Genomic DNA, 21,329 nt, shown 5'->3' on the forward strand with positions numbered 1-21,329 from the left:
CATACCAAATTGATTCTTAGAATGTTTAGCATTATGTTCCAAATTCAAAACTTACCTACATGGCAGGAAAAAAACAACAATTTTATTATCACCGCAACGAATGACATTGATAGCCAATTTTCACCAATGGAAATCCTAAAGCATTCATTATTAACAGTTGTAGGTCCATTATAACATCAAGAAAATTGAACTTCCCTGTTTATGATTTCTTGATCCAGATCACTGTCAAAAAAAGTCAACAATTTTGGTGCCCCGAATCTCGAAATCAGGAATAACAATCAAAGATCTAAGGGGTGTCTGGTTAATGTTTGTTGTAATATCACTTGTCTGGATGTTGGTGTTCATGATCTAGAAAATGCTTGAAAATGTGTTTTTTTCATTAGTGTAATCTTCATATTTTTTATGTTGGCATAACATATCAGACACCCCCTTCCCGCTCCCACCCATATAACATATTGAGAACCAACTCATGAAAGCCCTTCACATGCGGACACCTTGCTCAAACATACTGGCATTCAGTTTAAAATGCTTTAAGCACCTGAATTTTTATGATCAATTATCAAGCTCTAGAAAAACATAATTTTTTAAGTCTTTACTAAATCAAGATTTGGGTAAATGATTGTTTTGTTTTTATTTTGAAGGCTGAAAACATATCCACCTGGTGACGCTTAACATGATCAATTTGGCAGGGCGGCCTATCATACTTCATTGAGTAAAACCTTCTGCATAAAACTCTTCAATTATTTCTCATGTATACCAGTATTATAAAAGGAGAAGTTCATAAGAAAGAGGATTGCCATCAGATAAAGAAAGTGAGAACTGAAAATTCAGTTCCGAAACTAGCTTATAGAATAAATGGTTACTAAGAACTTCAGGGTGAGGAATCACATGACTTTAGAGGAGTTCTCACATGAGAGTGTGACCACAGGACACAACCAATGTAAACAAACAAGTAGGTTTAATTACATTAATTTCTAAATAACTTTTTTGACAGAAAATATTTCAACTTCAAAGACAGAATTTTGTAGAATGCTGCAATGCTGAAAATTTGACCAAGGTTTGCAGCATTAAACTATAAGCAAATTTTAAATATTTTGCATGTGTAAAAGCAGAAAATAGCATAGTCTTTTATAGGCTAAGAAATATTTTCATATTTTTTCTGTCAAAAAAGTTATTTAGAAATTAACATCACTTACATGTTTATTTACAATCATTGCTACACCTGGTTAAGCATGAGAGGACCTGACTTAAGTCACATGATTTCTCACCCAGAACTAAGGACATGTTGTGCAATATTTTATTAAAAAATCTAAATAAGTGATACAAAAAAGTTTGAAAAATAATTGTGCCAACTATACCAATTACTTGATTATATGGTACATGCAAAACTAATAACTATACTCTGTGGCATTTTGGGATATCTTATAATACAGAATAAGCCAGTATCTGGATTACAAAATCATATTCTGAGTATTGAAATTCTGGGATTATCTAAACATTTTATTACTACCTGGTCGCCCAGCGACCCCCTTGTTGGCGTGGGCGGGTGTGGGTGCAGAAGGGCGGACGGGCGCAGGAGAGCCTTGGCCTGCTGCGTGGGCAGGGGTCGGATTGCCCGGGCGCATACCACTGGCAGAGTGGCCAACCTCACTGTATACTGCAGGCAACAACATGGGATTTATCATTAAATGTAATGTGATGGTTTTTAACCATTTTGAGCACATCTGTTTTCCAAAGAAACAAATTCCAAGATATTGTAATAGCCTCTGAGTGTTGTTTTTAACAGCGTCAGTGTCAGCCTCGATGTTGAAGTACAATTTTTTTTAACCTTAGTCATTAAACTCAAAAACTGCATGGTCAAGAAATTTAAATGAAACTTGGTATACATGTTGCCAGAGACAAAATTGGTTTATATTCAAGACTTAATTATGCCTGTCAAACTTATTCCTAATAAAATCTTAAATCGATAGAAACGTAACAGTTTTATAGAAGTTGTTTTTTTCATTTCCTAAACTGTGTTTTTAACTTTTATAAGACTTAACAAATTTATCAAAATAAAGAAAATATGACCTTAAGATAATTTCACACAACTAGAGGTCTTAGTTTTATCTCTTATGTAGATGGATTGATGTCGAGACAAAGCAGAAAGTTTTATTTAGTAAATTTAAAAGTACCAGTATGGTATATATTTTTAGTAAGAAAGCAACGTTATTTATCCAAGTACAGTAATATACTTAATATATCTTCCAGCAGCCAATTGTATAAAACATGGATAATATGTCTACTGTCGAATTTCCACATTAAAAATGATATGATTGGTTAATAGTAACTATTTGATAAATATTGACCAATCAGAGAACATCTTGGCTAGTATTAACCATTTAACCAAATAAATAACCAGTTTTATACCATTGGCTGCAGATGAATATATTATTAAATGTCATTTAAAGAGAATTCTCAAAGAATCAAGCATTTGTGACTGTTAATAAGAGCACTTGAGATCTCCTGGCCTCAATATCACAAAAATACTCAATTCATTTCTCAAACTCAAGCTCAATTATTTTTGTGCATTAAAGCATGGCAAGATTCAAATTACTGATGCTTTTACCTTTTAAAAAGCGCATTCTCTTTTACATTATGTTGTTAAACATGATATTTCTCAGAATATACTTTAGGTATAACTCAAAAATGATAAATTTGACTTGAGTGCAATTTTTGCTCTAGAAATGTTTTTTCTGTAAGATCTTTACAAAATATTTGTATCCACATAAATCTATGATATACGGTAATGTTTTATAAAAAGGGTTAAAACATTGAACTTTTTTAATCATACTATGCTTTTATGTTGCAAAATGCGTTGAGAGTGATATTGAGGTTTTACTTAAGTATGTTCGTGATACTGGGGCCTGGTAGGTTGAATCTTGATGACTTACCAGCAAATGACATCGGGGTATCAGCAACAGGGAGTTTACGCTGGTTTGTCACGTCAGAGTGGCTGGATCGATCACTCTGGGATGTCGTCGGGCCACCTGCTGTGATATGAACAACAAAATGGATATTCAATACATCATAGTATCAACAACAAGAGGTCAAAATCCTGTGGCTGGAGTGATTACTCTGGGATGTTGCTGGGGCCCCAGCTGTAAATGCACAACAAACTGGTTATACAATACATAGTAGTACAAGAAAAAAGTTGATGCATAGCATCAAGTCGGCGCAATGAAATTAGAAGAAAAAGGTGCATGCAGATAACCAAAAATGGTCATTTTTTCAATGATAATATTTTGTTTTATGTTGGGTGTACATATGCTCGAAGGTCATTATGGTTAACAATAGTTTAAGCCCGGAATTATAGATATTCTGTTTTACCCCAAGCTAATCCTCCGGTTAAAACTTAATTATAACAAAAAATTTACATACGTTTCTTCGGATGAAATAGAGTCAATGGTCTAATACATAGATTTCAATAGCATGAAATTCACCTTTTATTTGTACCGGCATGTTATGTGAATTCCTTGCTTTATATTTTGTATAAGTTTTTGTAACACATTTCACTCATATGAGTATATAGAACGGGGATAAAAAATACTATACATCAAAGGGGAATTATCTGGAGTTCATTCTTTCGAATGACATTTTCAAAACAAACAATTTAGCTCAAGGTTAATTTTTCAAAACTCGGCATTTTTGCTGTCACCAAGGGAGATTACTGCGTAGGAGGTTTACAAACATAAAGGATATTTTAATAGTAGCGTGTAACCTTTATCTATTTGGTATCAATCGGAACACCTCGGCCTGTATCTATCTCGGAGATGGCCGAGTTGTTAGGATTGAGTTGGTATTTAAAATCAAAATTTTCAAAATGATAAGCAGGGCTATTATGATTTAAGGTTTCATTATCAATTAAAGTGTAAAGTTTTTTAAAACAAACTAAACTTCATATTTTATCATGCAACGTGGAAACTAATGAAAGCATTGTTCTGCAATTTATGAACTAGTCCCTAAGTTGGAATATTTCTAAAGTAATATCAAATATAGTCGGCGCCCTTCTGGGCGCCGACTAATAAACGACAGGTGGTAACATTCCTGTGTCTGGATCGTTCACTCTTGGATACGTTCCCGCTAAAAGGCATTATACAATACATGGGCATATTAGAGAGTTTGGTTATACATATGCAAAGATACTGAATTTAAAACGCTAGTTGGTAAAAAGGATGTTTACTCCTTCCTCCAAAATATTCATTTGCTCCCTCAAAACTTGTATATACTAGTTTAAAATGTTTTAATTTGGTGTTTTGTGATCAATCATGTCTTGATCTCTGTAAGATATCACACTCACGTCTGGCCTGCATGCCGGCACTGCGGGGCTCAGGCTGGGAGCTATCACGGGTGTCTCCTCGTATCGCCTCTGTCCCGTCTCTCCGTGGGTCGTTAGAAAGCAGTGTCACTGTCTCATTGATGTCCTTTGCCTGGAATAGTCAAATAGATTAAAATATAAAAACATGAATTAATGGTTAAAAAGAGCACAAAGTTTGGTCTCAATGTTTTTAGTCATGGCAAAAGTTTACAGTATTTGCATGATTCTTCTGCATGCTGCTGTCAATATTGCTGTCAACAACAGAAATATGACAACTCCTTAACTAAATTATTTTTTCAAGAAAGAATTTCAGACAATTTTAAGTGATTAAAGCTATGAACTCCCTGCCTAAGAACTGTGTAAACCTGGTAACTTTTTGATGTATATATATAATGGTCTTAAATAACAGCTTACCAAAATGTAGAAATATCCCTTTAAACCAAGGATCATATACCTGAGTGAATAAAAATGCCTTACCAAACTTACTGCTAATGTACTTGGGTATGAGCTTGTTTTGTATAGCCTATGAGTTAGCCCAAATCTAAGATAAACTGTAAATCTCATTGGTATATACCTGAGTGAGAAAAAAGCCATGCCAAACTAACTTTCAAGTCCTTGGGTATGTGTTTTTTTGTGTTGAGAAAAATTAAAAAATAACTGCAAAGCTTCTTGTCAAATACCTGAGTGAGGAGAAAGGCCTTCCCGAACTCGCTGTCAAAGTACTTGGGTATATGTTTGTTTCGAATGGCCGCGAGCCCTTCCTTCTGCTCCTGCAGTTCACGCTCGTCCCTCTCCCAGTCTGCAAGGGTACGCTTAGGCTGAGGCGTAGGGGGAGGGCTTGGCTCCGGTGGCGTTAACGTCTTCTCGTAAATCCTCTTCACATCAGCTGAAAGTGAAATACAATATTAAGTCATTGATGATGTATCAACATTCAAAATAATATATTCACATTCCCTAAGTTATTTGTATTGAGAAAAATTGAAGTTTATATTGTTTTTGCAACAGTTCTTGTAACAACATTTAGTAAAAAACCCTGCTTATAACACAAAATCTGATCAAGAATTTGAGGAAAGCAAAAATGCAATTAAAGAGTGCAGAACATATAGGCTTTTGCTTATTTCCACCAATGTAAGATGGTTGAAAATATCCTAATCAGAACAACTCCATATCATATTGTTTACCTATCTGCGTCATATCATTTACATAATACCATAACAAACCCCACCTTTCTCATACATGTAGTCCTGATTTTGTTTGCACAATAGCCATTACCTAAAAGGCATCCTAATCGTAATGATAAATATCTCAAGTCCAGAAATTGAATCTAAAATGTCCCACCTTTTTCATAGTCTGTCAGCTCGTTGTTCGCACGTGCCATGGCCTGAAGGTCAGCAGCGGTCATCCGCTCCTCATCAGAGCGAGGGTCGACCACCTGCATATAATCGTTCATCTCATTTCGGGACTTCACATACTCTGCATACTCACGCAGGCCGCGCTGCATCCTGATGGTGACAAAAAAAATTGTTTTAATGGAAAACAAAAAAATTAATATCACTGGACTTCAATTTTTACCATATATCTTTATTGAGATTTAAAGAAGATTTAAGATTCAATTCAAAACAATAACAATTAAATATTTTTCCTATAGTCAACATTTAAAATGTAATCGTGCATCTCCAATAAATACAAAAATGGCTAACTTTGACCAAACCAGTTTTATATGATAGGCTGTTGGTAAGAAGGTACTATCAATGATATTAATATGATATGCACAGTTTTAGCATTAACCCTTCATATGTTGATTTGTTTAGTCTGTCAGTAATTTGATACTTGATATCTCTGTAAAGAGGATTTTTATTGACTACCTGTACAGCTACAACCAGAACTTACACAGATCTGAGTTGTTCATTCATGGGCTTATACTGCACCAGCTGTCTCAACTCCAGAATGTTCGGGCACTTCACAATGGGGATCCGGACATTCTGTTTTACAGCTCCACCCACTGACAGACCCTGACCAACATTTGTACCAAACTTCGGGCCTTGTCTCTTGTACTCTTTTGGCGGCAGCGAAGTCAAGTCGCGACATCGGATTCCGGGAGGAATGATAGACTCTTGATCATATTTCTTTAACCATCGCTCTGACGGTCCGCCAATGTAAGGCTTGAGTATGGTAATTCCTACGACCCCCGGGAAATCTGGAAGTTCGTCACGCAGGACAGCAGTGGCAGGACTCTGCTCAGCGCTGGTGAGATACTCAGCGATCTCTTGGTATCGCAGCAGTTCTGTTCCACTCCCATCAGCATGAATAATGAAGAACTTCGGAGCATGCTCCTTAAAGACAGTGATCTTTCTCTCCAATCTCATCTGATCTTCACTACTTACATCAGATATATCATCAGTGTTGGCGGGAATTACACTAAAGTCCCCGTTATTCTTAACATTAAACACATTCCCGTCACTGTCCACAGTCTCGACCGTGACGTCGGCATTGTGACAAAACATGTACCGAATCTCACGCTCTGGAAGCAACTGCTCCATGTTTTTCACCGGGCGCGGGAAATAGGTCAAAATTCCCTCAGTATCGATCTCCAGCCTACCACCCTCGTAGTGGTGTAACATGTAGTAGCCATCGGGGAAGATGTTGACCGTCGTCCCGTTACCAAAGATGGTCAGATTCTCGCTAGTCATGCAGTTGAACTCAACGGTAGCGAAGCCTGGGCACTCCACCTTCACAAACTTGTTGGTCTGGATGTCGTACTCCTTCTCTGTAACAAAAATGAGATATCCATGAGAAAACATGTGTTATATTGTAATGTTAACATTATTATAGTCTTTTGTAGAGAGAACACTGAGTCTTGGCGTAAATATTATATGAACCAGCGTAACGTCATTCAATAACCTGACAATTAACAGCTATCCTTTTATACAAATATATACTGCTTACCTTAAACGATTAGAAATTTACAAATTGTGATGAATATTCAAAATGTATAAGGATTTATGGCAGTATGAAGTTTTTAATACAACCCACCAATCTACAGCAAAATTAATGAAATTGCAGATAACCAACCATTACGTATACATGTGGCTTAATAACTTAATCCTTAAGAATTTCAACTTTCGCGGGTGTTTAAAGGTCAGCCCACTGTCACTCTTCCTATACACACTCCCTGCGTCACATTTTGCATTGACAATGTGTCAGCCAATGAGGTTGTATTCTAAGCCAGCTAGATGACCTGAATTGAAATCTTAATGACTAAGAAGGGTTTGTTTGCTGCTCTCACTCCACCCATTCTTATTCATTAAGATTTTAATTCATTTCAACTAACCATTACATAACTGCCTGGGACAGGATTGCAAATTGCATAATGTAAGCTCTTCCCAAGGCTATTTATTTGTTTAAAACGTTTCACACAGAAATTATGTATAACCAACCTCCGTCATCCGTAGCACCATCGCCTAGAGGGACCTGTGTTTCCCGGTAGTAGGTGGTGATCCTCGTGCCATCTGCGTGCTCCAGAATCGTGGTTCCATCTGGGTAACTGATCGTCATCACATGGTCGTCACGAGTTGCCATTGACTACAAAAAAAAGAGAGGAAGTTTGTAAATGATGTGAAATTTTTACTGTTACTTTGGCCATTTAATATAAATATATTTTTACTCTAACTTCGAATTAAACAAAACACAGCAAAATCCTTTCAATGCCATGTGACTTCCTTTGCTTTTTCATTTTTAATCTCATTTCATCTGACGTATGGTAAGTGAGTATGACTTTAACGAAAATTGAGGTGTGTGTAAAACATTAAATGCATTTTTATAGAATACAAACTTATCAGTAAAATTTAAAGGTGTTACTTCTGCTTCCATTTGGACATGATTTTAAAGTAGTCATTTCTCAAACATAATTTATAAACCTGACTCAGGGCAATAGGTGTTGCTTTAGATAATACATGGCCATAAGTTGACCGTTGATGAAAATCAGTTAACAGTTATATCATAATTCAATTATTATTATTCCTCACCTTACTTTGCAGTGTTGAATTCTCAAATACCCATCATGAGCAATTTCATATTATTATAGCTCAATTTATTTTGTGTGCAACACTGTGTAGATTGTTCAGAACTTTGTTAAAGTTAACAACATTGTTAACATAATCATTGTTAACTTTATTTTAAAATCTTTATTTCTCTACATTATTTATGTGCACATTTGTGAACTACTGTTTTTCTAACAAGGTTCAACACAACTGTTTCAGCTGTACATATTTTATTCAAATGTATGAGCATATCTGAAAATTGTTCACCTTTTAAAGTAAACAACTATGCTGTAAGCAACATTGTTAACTTTAAATCAGTACTGAACATTATGCCCATTGAGTGTTTTTTTTCTCTCTCCAAATTGAGGTTTTCATTTACCTTGAGCCAAAAGTCTGGTGATGAGTCATATCACACTAAATTACCTGACTGGTCTCGGGGTCAGAGGCCTGGCACACCATGACAGGTTTGAGATCCTCCGGCTCATGCCCAGTGGCATACTTTGTCCGCTCTCCTGATGGGAATGTCATTGTCCAAGTACTGCGATGGTCATCCTCAACTCTTGTTTCTTCAGTAGCGTCTGACGTAGGCTTGGACCCGCTTTTCTTTCCTGTGCTTCGGTCCGTTCCAGCTGGGGAGAAAGTTACTTTTGTAAAATTTCGTACTTACATGGTTAATATCATTTCATTGATAAGGATCAATATTGATACGAAATAAATACACACAGTTAATAATAATAGATTAACAAGATTTCTTAAGTTCTATGAACTCCATTCTCATTTCAGGTCTGATAATGATAAATCTAATATGTTGTGTACGAGAATGATGAATTCAGAGCGTTGATGTTGTTCATAGATTATAGGGCATAACTATTTTTATATTCAATTCAATTCATATCAATGTATGACACCAAAGAAGTGAAACTATGACCATACCTAGTATGTTTTCTTCAAGAAAATCAACAAAAACACAAACTCAAGAAAAGCTTTGATTATATTCATATTGTAATCCACCAAACGACAGTTCTCATTACCTCCTTTCTTGTCCTTGGTTTCCTTGGAGGGCGTGTCAGGCTGGCTCTTGGCGGAGTTGATTCTTTGTGGGGAACTTTCCCGACTACGTGGCAGCTCCCAGTGACCTGTGTGTACGCTCACTGTCCCATCTGCGTACAGCACCTGGCATAGACGGGAGAAGTCAAGTGAAGGGGTCTCTTATTATCTTCCATATATGTAGTTGATCAGTCATTTACTGATGTCAATTTTTCATTTAAAAAAAAGTACTATTGCAGATCTTATTTCTCTTCATATCAATATAAATAGATTAATCATTATTAAAATCCAACCAAACCCATAATTGCTGATTGAAAAAATTGAAATGTTTATTTCCATGTGATCATTCATCGATTTCAAGGAAATTCAGACATAAATTGGTTTATGATCTGATTTTATTTTAAGCAATAATTGAATTTGCAAAATCAAAATTGATTACCAATTTTTTTTTAATTTCACTTGCATACATATGAAATCCATTCAAACACATATAAGAACATTCATATGCTTCATGCGTATTTATGGTTGTAGTTAGTAAAAAGAAAATCAAATTTAATTATATGATCGGATTGTGAAAATAGTGTAACGTAACATAGCTAAACCATACCTCCACAGAGCCATCCATCATGTTCTTTATGACCGTTCCCTCTGACGTGATGACACGTGACACCTCATTCAACGCATACTTCTTCCTGGTGGCCTCACACGCCTGATGCCCGTCGGTCTTGAAGGGGTAACTCTGGCGTACAAGCAGTCGGCGATCGTCCTCGGCCAACGGACGCATGCCTACATGACTCTCCAGCAAATACTTGACGTTGAGGCCGTCGGGACAGGAAATAAAAAGCTGCTGGAACGGCTGCTCGATGGCGGGAGGCTCGATAGATTTTGTCTCCTCCTTTTCATCTGCCTCTCCCTAGAATAGCGTTACCATATACTTTGTAAATATTACGAGTTTTTATTTGCACTGTAAATTGCCTAATTTTGTTTCTTTTTCATATTTTTGCTTATATTCTTGATTTTATCTGAAATCATTATTTCAAAATATGAATGAATAATAAATGAGCAAAAAAACATCTACACATTATTATTTGTAAAAATACTACAAAATCTTGGCAAAAATAAAATAAAATGTGATGTTCATATGTTTATGATGATTTTTATGAGTAAAAATTCAACCCTTTTTGCTTTTTTTAGCTTCATAGCAAAAAAACAAAATAAATCAGCTGTTTGCTTTTAATTTGAAGTTTCACAGTACTGGACAACTTTATATATATATATATATATATATATATATATATTTTTTTTTTGCCAAGATTTTGTAGTATTTTTACATTGTGAAAATAGATACACAATACACTCTGTGCAATTTTTACAATAACATATTTGATAGGAAATAAAGAATGACCATATTTTCCTTTAATGAAAGAAATCTGAATTAGTTTAAACCTTATTTATATTACGATGATTGTGAAGAAAGTTATTTAAGTTTATACCTATACTAAATCACTCTCGTTGGCACAATGTTGCACGAGTGTGTGTGTGGTCTTGTGTTATTGGGGAAAACATATAACCTTGAAAAAAACCACTGATCTGGCTTGGTGAATAACATTTCAGAAGTCACACATATTTTTTTCACAGACCTTTCTTCTGCATGTTAAAATTTCAAAACAAGCTGACATTTCCTTTCGTATAAGGATAAAAGCCATGGTTAATTCATACGCCTTACTGCTTCAACAGCAGACTTCTCTTCTGTATGTATAAATTCCAAAACAAGCAGTCATTTTGGTTCTCAATGAAGTAAAAAAGCCATGGTTAAAAGTGCCGAAATGCTTTTCAGCCGCCGAGCAAATCTTTTTGACAGACGTTTCTTTGCAGACATTTTTTCAACATTTATAAATTTTTGACAAAGCTGACAATTCCTCTCCAAAGAGGAAAAAAGCCATTGTTATTACAAGTAGCATCTGGTCAACATTGAATGCAGCCTAAATACTTTACCAATGAAAACCTCAGGGTTGACATTTTGCTGCGTGTATCTTGTGAACGACTGGCGGCTTGACTCTAAGATGAGTGATTTTAAAGGAAAATGTACAAATCTTATATTTAGTAAGGAAAATATGTCAGGAAACAGTTTTTTAACATCATGAATAGTTGTGAGCATCTGTTCAACATACAAAAAGAAAATCTCTTATTTCATAACCCGAGCTGCTTGTCTCTTAAAAAGGTGAATAATTTACCAAAAAAATAGGTGAACAAGAGATGTTTGTCAAACATTATGCCCCCTGAGCGCCAAGTTGCCAGAAATATTTGGACAATTGAATGAAATATGCATGGACTGAAATGACAGCTGATTTGTCATTGGATGCATATGAGGCAGGTCATCTACTGGTCATACCTAATCTTCATGTCAAGTTTGATGACCATAGGTCCGGGAATTGTTGAGTTATCACTCGGACAAGCTTTGGTCTTCCAACAGACCGACCGACATGTGCAAAGCAATTATATAACCCCTCTGCTTCGAAGGGGGGCATAATTAAACTAGATGTTCACTGAAAACTGATACTTCAACTCATGCATTTAGTGACATATAAATTTCTACTGTCTACTATATAAGAAAATAAAATATGGACAATCAGAAAACCTTTTTTCAGCTTACAGTCACACTGACCTTGACCTTTGACCCACTGACCTCAAAATCAATAGGGTTCATCTGCTGGTCATGACCAATAAGCCTACCTAGTATGAGGTCCCTGGGTCAAAGCGTTCTCAAGTTATTGATCGGAAACCGTTTTTCATGTTAAGGTCACACTGACCTTGACCTTTGACCCACTGACCTCAAAATCAATAGGGTTCATCTGCTGGTCATGACCAATAAGCCTACCTAGTATGAGGTCCCTGGGTCAAAGCGTTCTCAAGTTATTGATCGGAAACCGTTTTTCATGTTAAGGTCACACTGACCTTGACCTTTGACCCACTGACCTCAAAATCGATAGGGTTCATCTGCTGGTCATGACCAATACACCTACCAAGTATGAGGTCCCTGGGTCAAAGCGTTCTCAAGTTATTGATCGGAAACCGTTTTTCATGTAAAGGTCACACTGACCTTGACCTTTGACCCACTGACCTCAAAATCAATAGGGTTCATCTGCTGGTGATGACCAATACACATACCAAGTATGAGGTCCCTCGGTCAAAGCGTTCTCAAGTTATTGATCGGAAACCATTTGGTATTCCGACCGACCGACAGACAGACCGACCGACCGACCGACCGACCGACCGACATGTGCAAAACAATATACCCCACTTTTTTCAAAAGGGGGCATAATAATCAATTAGTAGCAGCTTGACTCTAAGACAAGTAATTTTGTAGCAAAAATGTATGAATCTTAAACTCATAACATATATTCAGTAATTTCTTAATTTTATAAGGAACAATTTTAAACAACACCACAAAAGCCTGCATGCATCTTGAAGTTATTTAAATATTTCATATGAAAGTTTCAAGTTGAACTTAACTTTCATATAAAGCAATGGTGACACAATCAAAATACCACGTAAGTGCAAGGAGACAAGTGCTCCGCAGAGTGAACGCTATATAATAACAATGCTCATCTGTTGTTTGTGAGTAGCACTCAACAATTATTAAAGTCAGTGTAATTAACCTTGCTGAAAATTGTGCATATTCTCCCTGGCAGCATTGGTACCAAGTTTCATTCAAATATCTTGAATGCTCTATTGTTAAGTTTATGGCCAAGATTGAAGTTTGTTCATGCCACCGATGACAACAAAGCCAAGACTATGACAATACCTTAATTTTTTTTCTTACAAATGACAGAAGTGTAAAAACAAGTTCATAACCTTAACATATAATTTTTATAAAGAATATTTTGAAAACACTATGATGAAGCAAGCAAAGTCCACACGAAATAGTTCTCATAGAATTACGCTTATGTAAATAAAAGATTTTACAAGTAATAAATGACCTTTAAAAATGGAGTAAAGAGAAAATAGACACGTTCACACACTGTAACCAGAAAACGTTACCGTCCTACAACTTACAACTTCAGTTGTCTTCTCATCTCCATCCTTATTACAAGTATACATACATTATTATTGTTTAACTTTAAGGCCACACCCTTTAAATATTTTGTTTGTCAGATTTTGGCCAAGAAAAATGGGAACAAGCCGGCAATTATTTTATTGGTGAAAAAAAAAGCCAAAAGAATTTAAAAGTTTTTAAAAATACATAAAAAAGATTGGTGTCTTAAAAAAAAAGTGATAAATCTGACAAACAAAACATTCGTTACAATTTTCAGCTTTAAATGTACCTTGCATAGAATATATTAATAACTAGCTTAGATGTGTGCAAATTAGTCTTGAAACATAGATTGCTTCAGGTAACCTTGCCTTTTTTAGTTCAAATACAAATACAGTGATTATTTTAGTAAATTTTAGTGGTGATTTAAGTGAAATTAGCATACTAAAATTATTAACATTGTATTGATTAGCTTTAAGCTACTATCAAATCTAAATTAATCACATATAGGTAAAATATTGAAGTAAAGATATCCAAAATAGACAGTCATTGGGCCACTTGTTAAGAACACTTAAAGTTAACAATGGGCTAATTGGATAATTGTTAACTTTTAAGGGGAATTATTGTTAACATTTAATTTTGAAATATTTTACAATGTCCTGACAAATTATGTCCTAAACAGGCATTAGAGCAAAAGTTTTATCTCAGAATTTAATAAAAGTACCCCCGATCACAAGTATGTCAATAAAACTTTCAGAGTATAAAAGATCTGTAAGCTAATATTGATCTAGTTAAAAGTTCTGTAAACTTTTAACAAAGTTCTGAAAAATTGGCCCATTGACTGAAATAAAATCAGTCAAGAAAAAAATATATTATACTACATTACTGGTTAAATTTGACGAAAAACCAACAGATTAGTAACAACTATTTATTGTTACTGTTTTCATTTACCTAGGGTATATTGCTTAAACATAACACTATTTAAGAGTACCACATAACAGCTGACTTTATTTAGGAAACAACCTGATTTAAAAAAAAGCTTTTCGTTAAAAATAGATAAAGTTGAAGTTTCAACCAATGAAAAAGAGTGAGATATGTAAAGTCCCGCCTCCAAATAGTCCATGTAGTTTTAACAGTTATAAAGTTTAGATGCAGATTTTTCATGCAAAGACCTGAATAAAAAAAGCACTGTCTACAAATTTCTAGCCAAGAAAGAGTACAAACCATTCTCTTGTAAGTCAAATTGTTGCATAGGATATATGTTTTTAGAGTTCTCGAGAGCTAACAGCTGAAGCAACACAACCCAGTATTTTGTATGGAGCCATAAATCCTGGAGGTAAGACTAAACCTTTGACTATTTCTAGAAACATCAGCGACTCTAAACTACTGTACTCCCCCCTGTGCTAATCCTTACCTGTGGTTGTGGTGGGGGTGGTTCAGGGGTGGCAGAGCTCCGCCCTTTCTCTTTCTTATCACTCTTCTTGCTCTTTGATGGTGAGGGTGGGGGCACGGGGCTGGGCGTGGTCACAGGGGGAATGTACAGCTCTGGCTCATACTTTTTACCTGGTAGGAGAAGGAAACAATCAAAATATAACACTATATAAAAGCATGTTTCACATATATATACATTTAGTAAGCTCAATTAATAGCATAAAGCCCCTAGGATAAATTCCCGAGTGGGTGCGTATGAGTTCCATAATGAACATTGGTACAAAGTTGCAATCAAATGATATTTTTCATAGTTCCTGAGCTATTGCCAGCATTAAGCATTTCTTAAGGAGACCAAAAATCTCAACATAAAAAATACGACAAATTATCATGAATTATGATCCTCAATAATAGACAAATTGAATATTACAATTTCACTTAATTTTTTTCCTTTTTTGAATAAAAACTATAAATGTTTTCAAATAGCAAATATATTTAGAACCACACCCACCATCAGGAGCCATTCCTGAGTCTCCAAACTGGCTGAGTGCGAGGGTCATTCCGTCGTTAAATTGGGAAGTTATCGAGCCAAACGCACTCACAGATGCCTGCTTGCGAACGCTCGACTTCATAGACATGGACTTGGATCTCTTGTCTGATTCCACTGAAATATATATTTCATTAATATAATATTCATATTTTTTCTTAATTTCTTAAAGTTTACATTTCTCCCAGTTTATCTAAGACAAATCAAACTAAAGGAGGCTTGGCATTTTAATTATATAAATAATTCCCTATTAATTCGACCGACCACATCTAGGCCATATAAACTCACAGTCTTTATTCTCCTTCTCAGGTTTCTCAAATTCTGCTTTCTCGGCACCACTGCGGGCAGAGTCGGGCTCAGCATCACTTTCCTCCCCTTGGGTGTCTTTTGGGTCCAGGATGTGAACAGTGAATGTGTGGTCATCTTTCAATACTGTTGTACGCACGGATACAGTACCTGGAAGGATTTTACAAATATTGTTTAGAAGATAAAATGACATAATTATTAAACAAAAATTGCAATTTACTTGGCTAGGGTTTTAGCCAAGTTTAAAATGAACGGAGGGACGAAAGGGCACACTGTATGGGGCAATAAAAAATCAAAACAACACAAATTTCATAGAAAATGATAGTTATTGTGCTTTTTTGAAGTAATATTAGGTTTCAAGTTCAAAATATGTAAAGATTATTTAAAATCATAATCATATTTCAAGTTGTTGTCAAAACCAAAGAAATATTTGATAATCTTTTTAGCATTTCATTCTTTGAAGGCAGATGGGTGGCTGTCTGGTCTCTGTGAGGAAAGATTAGGGTGCTTCCAAGAAAGGACAGGGTGTAGCACCCTCTCATAAACATTTAGCTAAAACCCTCACTTGGCTAAACCTTTAAAAACAAGCTTCTTGTCAAGTACCATATTCTTAATTTAAACATAAATTTAAAAAAAAACACTGCAGTGCATTCGATCTAAAATGTTGATTTGTGATGTACATTTAAGTGCATGCAAATGCTATGATCCATTACAACTAAAAATTATTCTTCTACAACAACATTTCCTCTCACCAAATTGAAATCCCTATATCAAACTGTGCACCTACCCTGTATAAATTCCGTCCGTTCTGTTCGAATCTGACCACCGTCGGAGGGGAAGAGTGTGGATGTTATCCCAGACACGTGTATTAGGTTGTTACCCATGTCGTACCCATGGAAGGGCCAGTATTTTTCATCCATCATGGGCTCCATTTCCATTTGGGGCTCCTGGTCCTGCTCCTTAGCTGAGCCCTTTGATTTGGCACTGCCTCGAGAACCCGGGCGTTTCTTTGTATCCTCTTCTTTCTGTTTCAAAAACATCAAAAACAGTTCAAATTTAGATTGCCATAAACAAATGTAAAAAATGCATACCTTTTAGATGAACTTGCAAATCATTATGTATTGTAATGTTTTCAGCATTTTCTAAAAAAATTGTTTGCTATTTCTAGAAAATGAGTTTACCTCTTCATAGTAAACAGATTTATTTCAACAACATCTTATTTGACACGGCTTGGTCTTAATATAATGCTGTATTAAAGTCAAGGATCTGAAAGCCGGAACAACTAGCATATGAAATCATACAAAACCAAAAATATAACAAGTTACCCTCACCTTTACAATAGCAGACATTGACACTTTTGCACTGACTCTTTCTCATTTTCCTCCACTTTTATCCAGTCTTTCTCCAGGGTTGATCCATAAAAATTACAAAAAACAACTTGCCCTTACCTTGTCCTAGGGAAACAATATTTTGCACCCTGCAATCGCTCCATCCCCCTACCCCCCCCCCCCCCCCGACCACCAACGCCCCAACCACACTGCTTCTATCCAGTCTTGTTCCATAAAAAAATCTACTCTTATTCCATACATATCCAGCTTTGCCCCATAAACATCTAGTGTTAAACCATAAAGACTTCAAATATAATTTTCTCTGACTATGGCCTCAGGTTAATTGACCTTTTTGTACTTCAGACATGCTCTTTCTCAAAAAAATGGACTCTTATTCCATAAAAATTGCAAAAACAATTTGCTCTTACCTTTGCCTTGGGAGATTTTGACCTCTTTGCACTTCAAACTCTCTCTTTCACAAATAAATCCACTCATAGACCTTAAAAATCCAGCTTCGCTCCAAAAAAATCTAGTGTTAAACCAAAAACATTTCAATAAAGGTCTGCTCTTACCTTGGCCTAGGAAGAATTGACCATTTTGCACTTTGGACTCGCTCTTTCTCATCTTAATCTACTCTTATTCCATAAAAATTGAGTTTTGACCAAAAACTTGTTTGTTAAACCATAAAACTTTCAAAAACAGTTTGCTTTTACTTTATTATTACCTCAGGAGAATGGAGAATTGACCTTTTTGCACTTTGGACTCATTATTTCTCAAAAATAATCTACTTATTCTCCATAAAAATCCAGTTTTGATCCTGTGGTCGAAATTAACACAAGCCCGCAAGCCCTGCACTGGTAAAATATTTTTCAGGCTTGCTCAAATTCTGAATTTTATATAGCAGGGCTTGTTATTATTGTCTAATTTCAATGACTGTTGATCCATAAAAATCTAGAATAAATCATCCATAAAAATGCAAAAACAGTTTGCTCTAACCTTGGCCTTGGGAGATTTTGTCCTCTTCGCACTTCGGACTCGCTCTTTCTCATCCTCCTCTCCCTTGATGCGGTCTTGCTCGATCTTCCAAGCCTTCAGGGAACCGTCCCGAATAAAAATGTTGCTGCTGGCGGAAGACGGTCGCTCCTGACTGCTGGCACGTGATCCCTTGGGAGATTTAGACTTAGACGCTGAAATAAAGATGGTTCATTGTATTTTATAATCAGAACTATTTTGGTTAGCAGAACAAACTTAAGTTTAAGATATCAAAACTTTTGAGAGCTCCCATTTCAATCTGTTGGTTAAGACTGACATAAGTTAACCAATTTTCTTACTAGCAGATCTCTTGGATGACTTTTTGGCGTTTCTCTCAGCAAGCCTAGAGGCACTTTCCTCGTCCTGTCTCATTTTCTCAATCTCCTCGGAGAGCACCTGGGCATGGTATTTGGCTTCCTCCTCCTTTAACCAGTCACCGATAGAGTCCTCAACAAAGTCCAGATAGTTCCTGTCAGATTCAGAAGAGTAAAAACATTGAAATAAGATTCAAGGTTAAATTATACTATTAATGCATTTTCTTGATCCTCTAAGAGCAAGTTGGTATGGTATTTGGCTGCCTCATTCTTTAACAGCCACTATTTGAATACTCAACATAGTCTAGATACTTCCTGTCATAACTTTGGAGGAATTAACTTAAAATTCAGATTGGGTTAAATTAAACTACTCTCACTTTTACAACACCACCTCAGAGCATGTGCGCCTGCTGGCCATTTCATTAAGAATCCTAATTAAGGAATCATTTCATACTTAGGAGAGATTTGCAACAATTACAAACTGCACTATTTTGAATCCCTTCTAAGAACAAAATTGCCTATTAGATTCTTAATGCATTGGCCCCACAGTATTCGGTTTCCTCCCCCAGCAAGTCCCTCTGATATATAAACCTTTGGGATCTGCCTTCTGTTGCAATAAAACTCTGAGGAAAAAAAGCTCTTGAACTTTGGCCATGGTTATTTTGAAGTCTTTGCATGACCCTGTTGAAAATACTGACTATACCTCAGAAAACAGACAAGATAAAGCCCAATTATGTAATGGTGTAATTTAGCCTTATGTCACACATTCCCCCGCCCTACCTAATGCCAATGTTTGAGTGTAGCTCTGTGTGCCAGTCACAGTGCTTCTGGATCTTGGGATTATGGGGGCTGTCAGGAAGTTTGTGTTTTTGGCATAGCATGTGTATATATTTTATATTATGTAATGGTTGAATGTAGCCTTATGTCACACACTCCCCCAGCCCTACCTGAAGCCGATGTTGGAGTGTAGCTCTGTGTGCCAATCTTCATGGTTCTGGAACTCGGGATTATGGGGGCTGTGGAGGACTACCATCAGTGAATGATCGCGCTTGTGATAGTATGTGTCCACATACGGCAGCTTGTACATCGCTGACTTCAACACCTGTTAGGACAATAAGTGTTGTTGCTTTTTACATTTAAACATTAAACCTCTTTTTCAACCCTTTTTCTAGGCACTTTTGGGAAAAGTCATTCATTTTTGTCATTTTTTTATTATACTGTTACCATTCACTTACAATACATTTCATACACACAATACAGCCAAATTTAAGAATAACATAAGGTAGCGAGGTTTAATTTGGAAATCAAAAACATTACTGTATTCGAGGCTATTTGTGGTTTAATCAAAGCTTATTAAACTTATGATGACATGCTTATGTTATGAATGTGCTGTCCATTTTTGTGATAATTTAAATCTTACAAGCAATAAATAAACCCAAAATCACCTGTAGGAGAACTTTCTTGTCATAGTGCTCCGCAAAGCACCATTGGTCGAGTTGTCGTTTCTGTGCATCAACGATCTCATTCATCGACTCCTCAGTAGTTTTCCCACCAAGAATTTCCTCTTCCTCTCCCTTTTCCTCATCTTTGACGTGAGCGATCGTGTGGCCCTCTGTGTCTGCCTCAAAGTGCACTGTGAGTGATACAGGGAATAAAAGTATGTTAATATAACATCACTTGTTGGTTAAATATAAAATTGTCAAAATGAGGCATTTATAAATTTTGTAAATTTACATGCTATAAAATAAAATAGGAAATATGAATACTTCATTGATTTAAGTTACAATTTCATAATGATATTGTGTTTTGAACAATGATGCCACGGCAGAGGGTCAACAAAATAGTATTGTTTTCAGCTATTGAAGGTAAGGATAATTTTTCATGCATCAACAAACACATCTATTTTCTAAATGTTAAAATCTAATACTAAAAGACTTAAAATTTAAACAATTGTTATAAATATGGAAAAATTTCAAAGAAATTGTCTAATATATTTAAACTACTAACTACGAGAACAATACAGTTAAAACTACTTGGGGAAATATTAACAGTAATGAATTCTGAAACATTTAAGTATTACTATATAAGGCCAGCATAAAAAATATAGTTTGTTTCAAGTGCCAATAAAATGATTTGCCATTGTTTATTTTTCATTCTTTCTCTGCTCTTGAGTCAATAAATACATAATTGACTTTTCTACTATATACTTAAAAAAGCATAGCTTAGGCACCTATAAATTAATTGCTAGATTTTCATTCCCGCCCACCCTCTTTTTCCGGCCGCCCAATGAATTTTATTGAATAAAAAAAAAATGTTCAACTAGGGTCTGTATTGAGCTAATACTGTCCAGGAACAGTGTTTATCCATACCTATGGTGTCGATGTGTTGCTACTGTGTCCATGGTTTGTCTAAAACACATGTATACAGTCCCTTATGGAATCAGAAAGAGCATGAACTCATATTCAATGGTAAAACTGTCATCTACCAAAAAATGAAAATAAATAAAAATAAAATGTCCCCCCCCCCCCCCCCCGCCCCCATTAAAAAAAAAATTGGATGAAAATCTAGCAATTCATTTATATTGGCCTTAAGTCAAGAACATCCAACTATATTTTATTTACTGTACTTTATGATATGCAAGTACTGTCATTCAAACTGAACTAATGTGTGTTTCTCCTGCTGTAGAACTGATAACAATTCTGACTTAATTTTGCTGAAATGTGTTCATAACACCTGGCCTCAATAACACGAAAATACTTGAAGCCAAATCTCGAAGTAAAATGAGTTGTGTTTGAGATTGAAATTTGACATAAGTTCTTTCAGGATACTGGGGCCAGATCTCACTATATATGGTCAAGCAATTTTGGAATCATATCATCAATCTTTAAGTTAATAGT

At 35.7% G+C, this 21,329-nt stretch overlaps 1 protein-coding gene across 16 annotated transcripts in view; it reads right to left on the reverse strand.

Annotated features, from left to right (window-relative positions):
* Window positions 1-21,329, reverse strand: part of LOC128238212 (sperm-associated antigen 17-like) — a 49,938-nt gene that overhangs the window by 5,701 nt on the left and 22,908 nt on the right. For 9 of the 16 annotated variants that reach the window (XM_052953877.1, XM_052953884.1, XM_052953880.1 and 6 more), the window contains 20 exons: window positions 19,878-20,065; window positions 19,380-19,534; window positions 18,418-18,587; window positions 18,083-18,273; window positions 16,546-16,783; window positions 15,741-15,908; window positions 15,417-15,569; window positions 14,892-15,040; window positions 13,501-13,527; window positions 11,440-11,502; window positions 10,052-10,357; window positions 9,429-9,570; window positions 8,821-9,026; window positions 7,795-7,939; window positions 6,248-7,124; window positions 5,696-5,859; window positions 5,038-5,243; window positions 4,340-4,469; window positions 2,934-3,032; window positions 1,511-1,657 (listed from right to left, as the gene is read on the reverse strand). In XM_052953877.1, coding sequence (XP_052809837.1) covers window positions 1,511-1,657; window positions 2,934-3,032; window positions 4,340-4,469; window positions 5,038-5,243; window positions 5,696-5,859; window positions 6,248-7,124; window positions 7,795-7,939; window positions 8,821-9,026; window positions 9,429-9,570; window positions 10,052-10,357; window positions 11,440-11,502; window positions 13,501-13,527; window positions 14,892-15,040; window positions 15,417-15,569; window positions 15,741-15,908; window positions 16,546-16,783; window positions 18,083-18,273; window positions 18,418-18,587; window positions 19,380-19,534; window positions 19,878-20,065 — 3,924 coding nt within the window. The remainder of the gene's footprint in view (window positions 1-1,510; window positions 1,658-2,933; window positions 3,033-4,339; window positions 4,470-5,037; window positions 5,244-5,695; window positions 5,860-6,247; window positions 7,125-7,794; window positions 7,940-8,820; window positions 9,027-9,428; window positions 9,571-10,051; window positions 10,358-11,439; window positions 11,503-13,500; window positions 13,528-14,891; window positions 15,041-15,416; window positions 15,570-15,740; window positions 15,909-16,545; window positions 16,784-18,082; window positions 18,274-18,417; window positions 18,588-19,379; window positions 19,535-19,877; window positions 20,066-21,329) is intronic. The other 7 variants (XM_052953885.1, XM_052953883.1, XM_052953887.1 and 4 more) reach the window with 5 other exon arrangements.

Source organism: Mya arenaria, chromosome 6, assembly GCF_026914265.1.
Source record: "Mya arenaria isolate MELC-2E11 chromosome 6, ASM2691426v1".
Classification (NCBI taxonomy): domain Eukaryota; kingdom Metazoa; phylum Mollusca; class Bivalvia; order Myida; family Myidae; genus Mya; species Mya arenaria.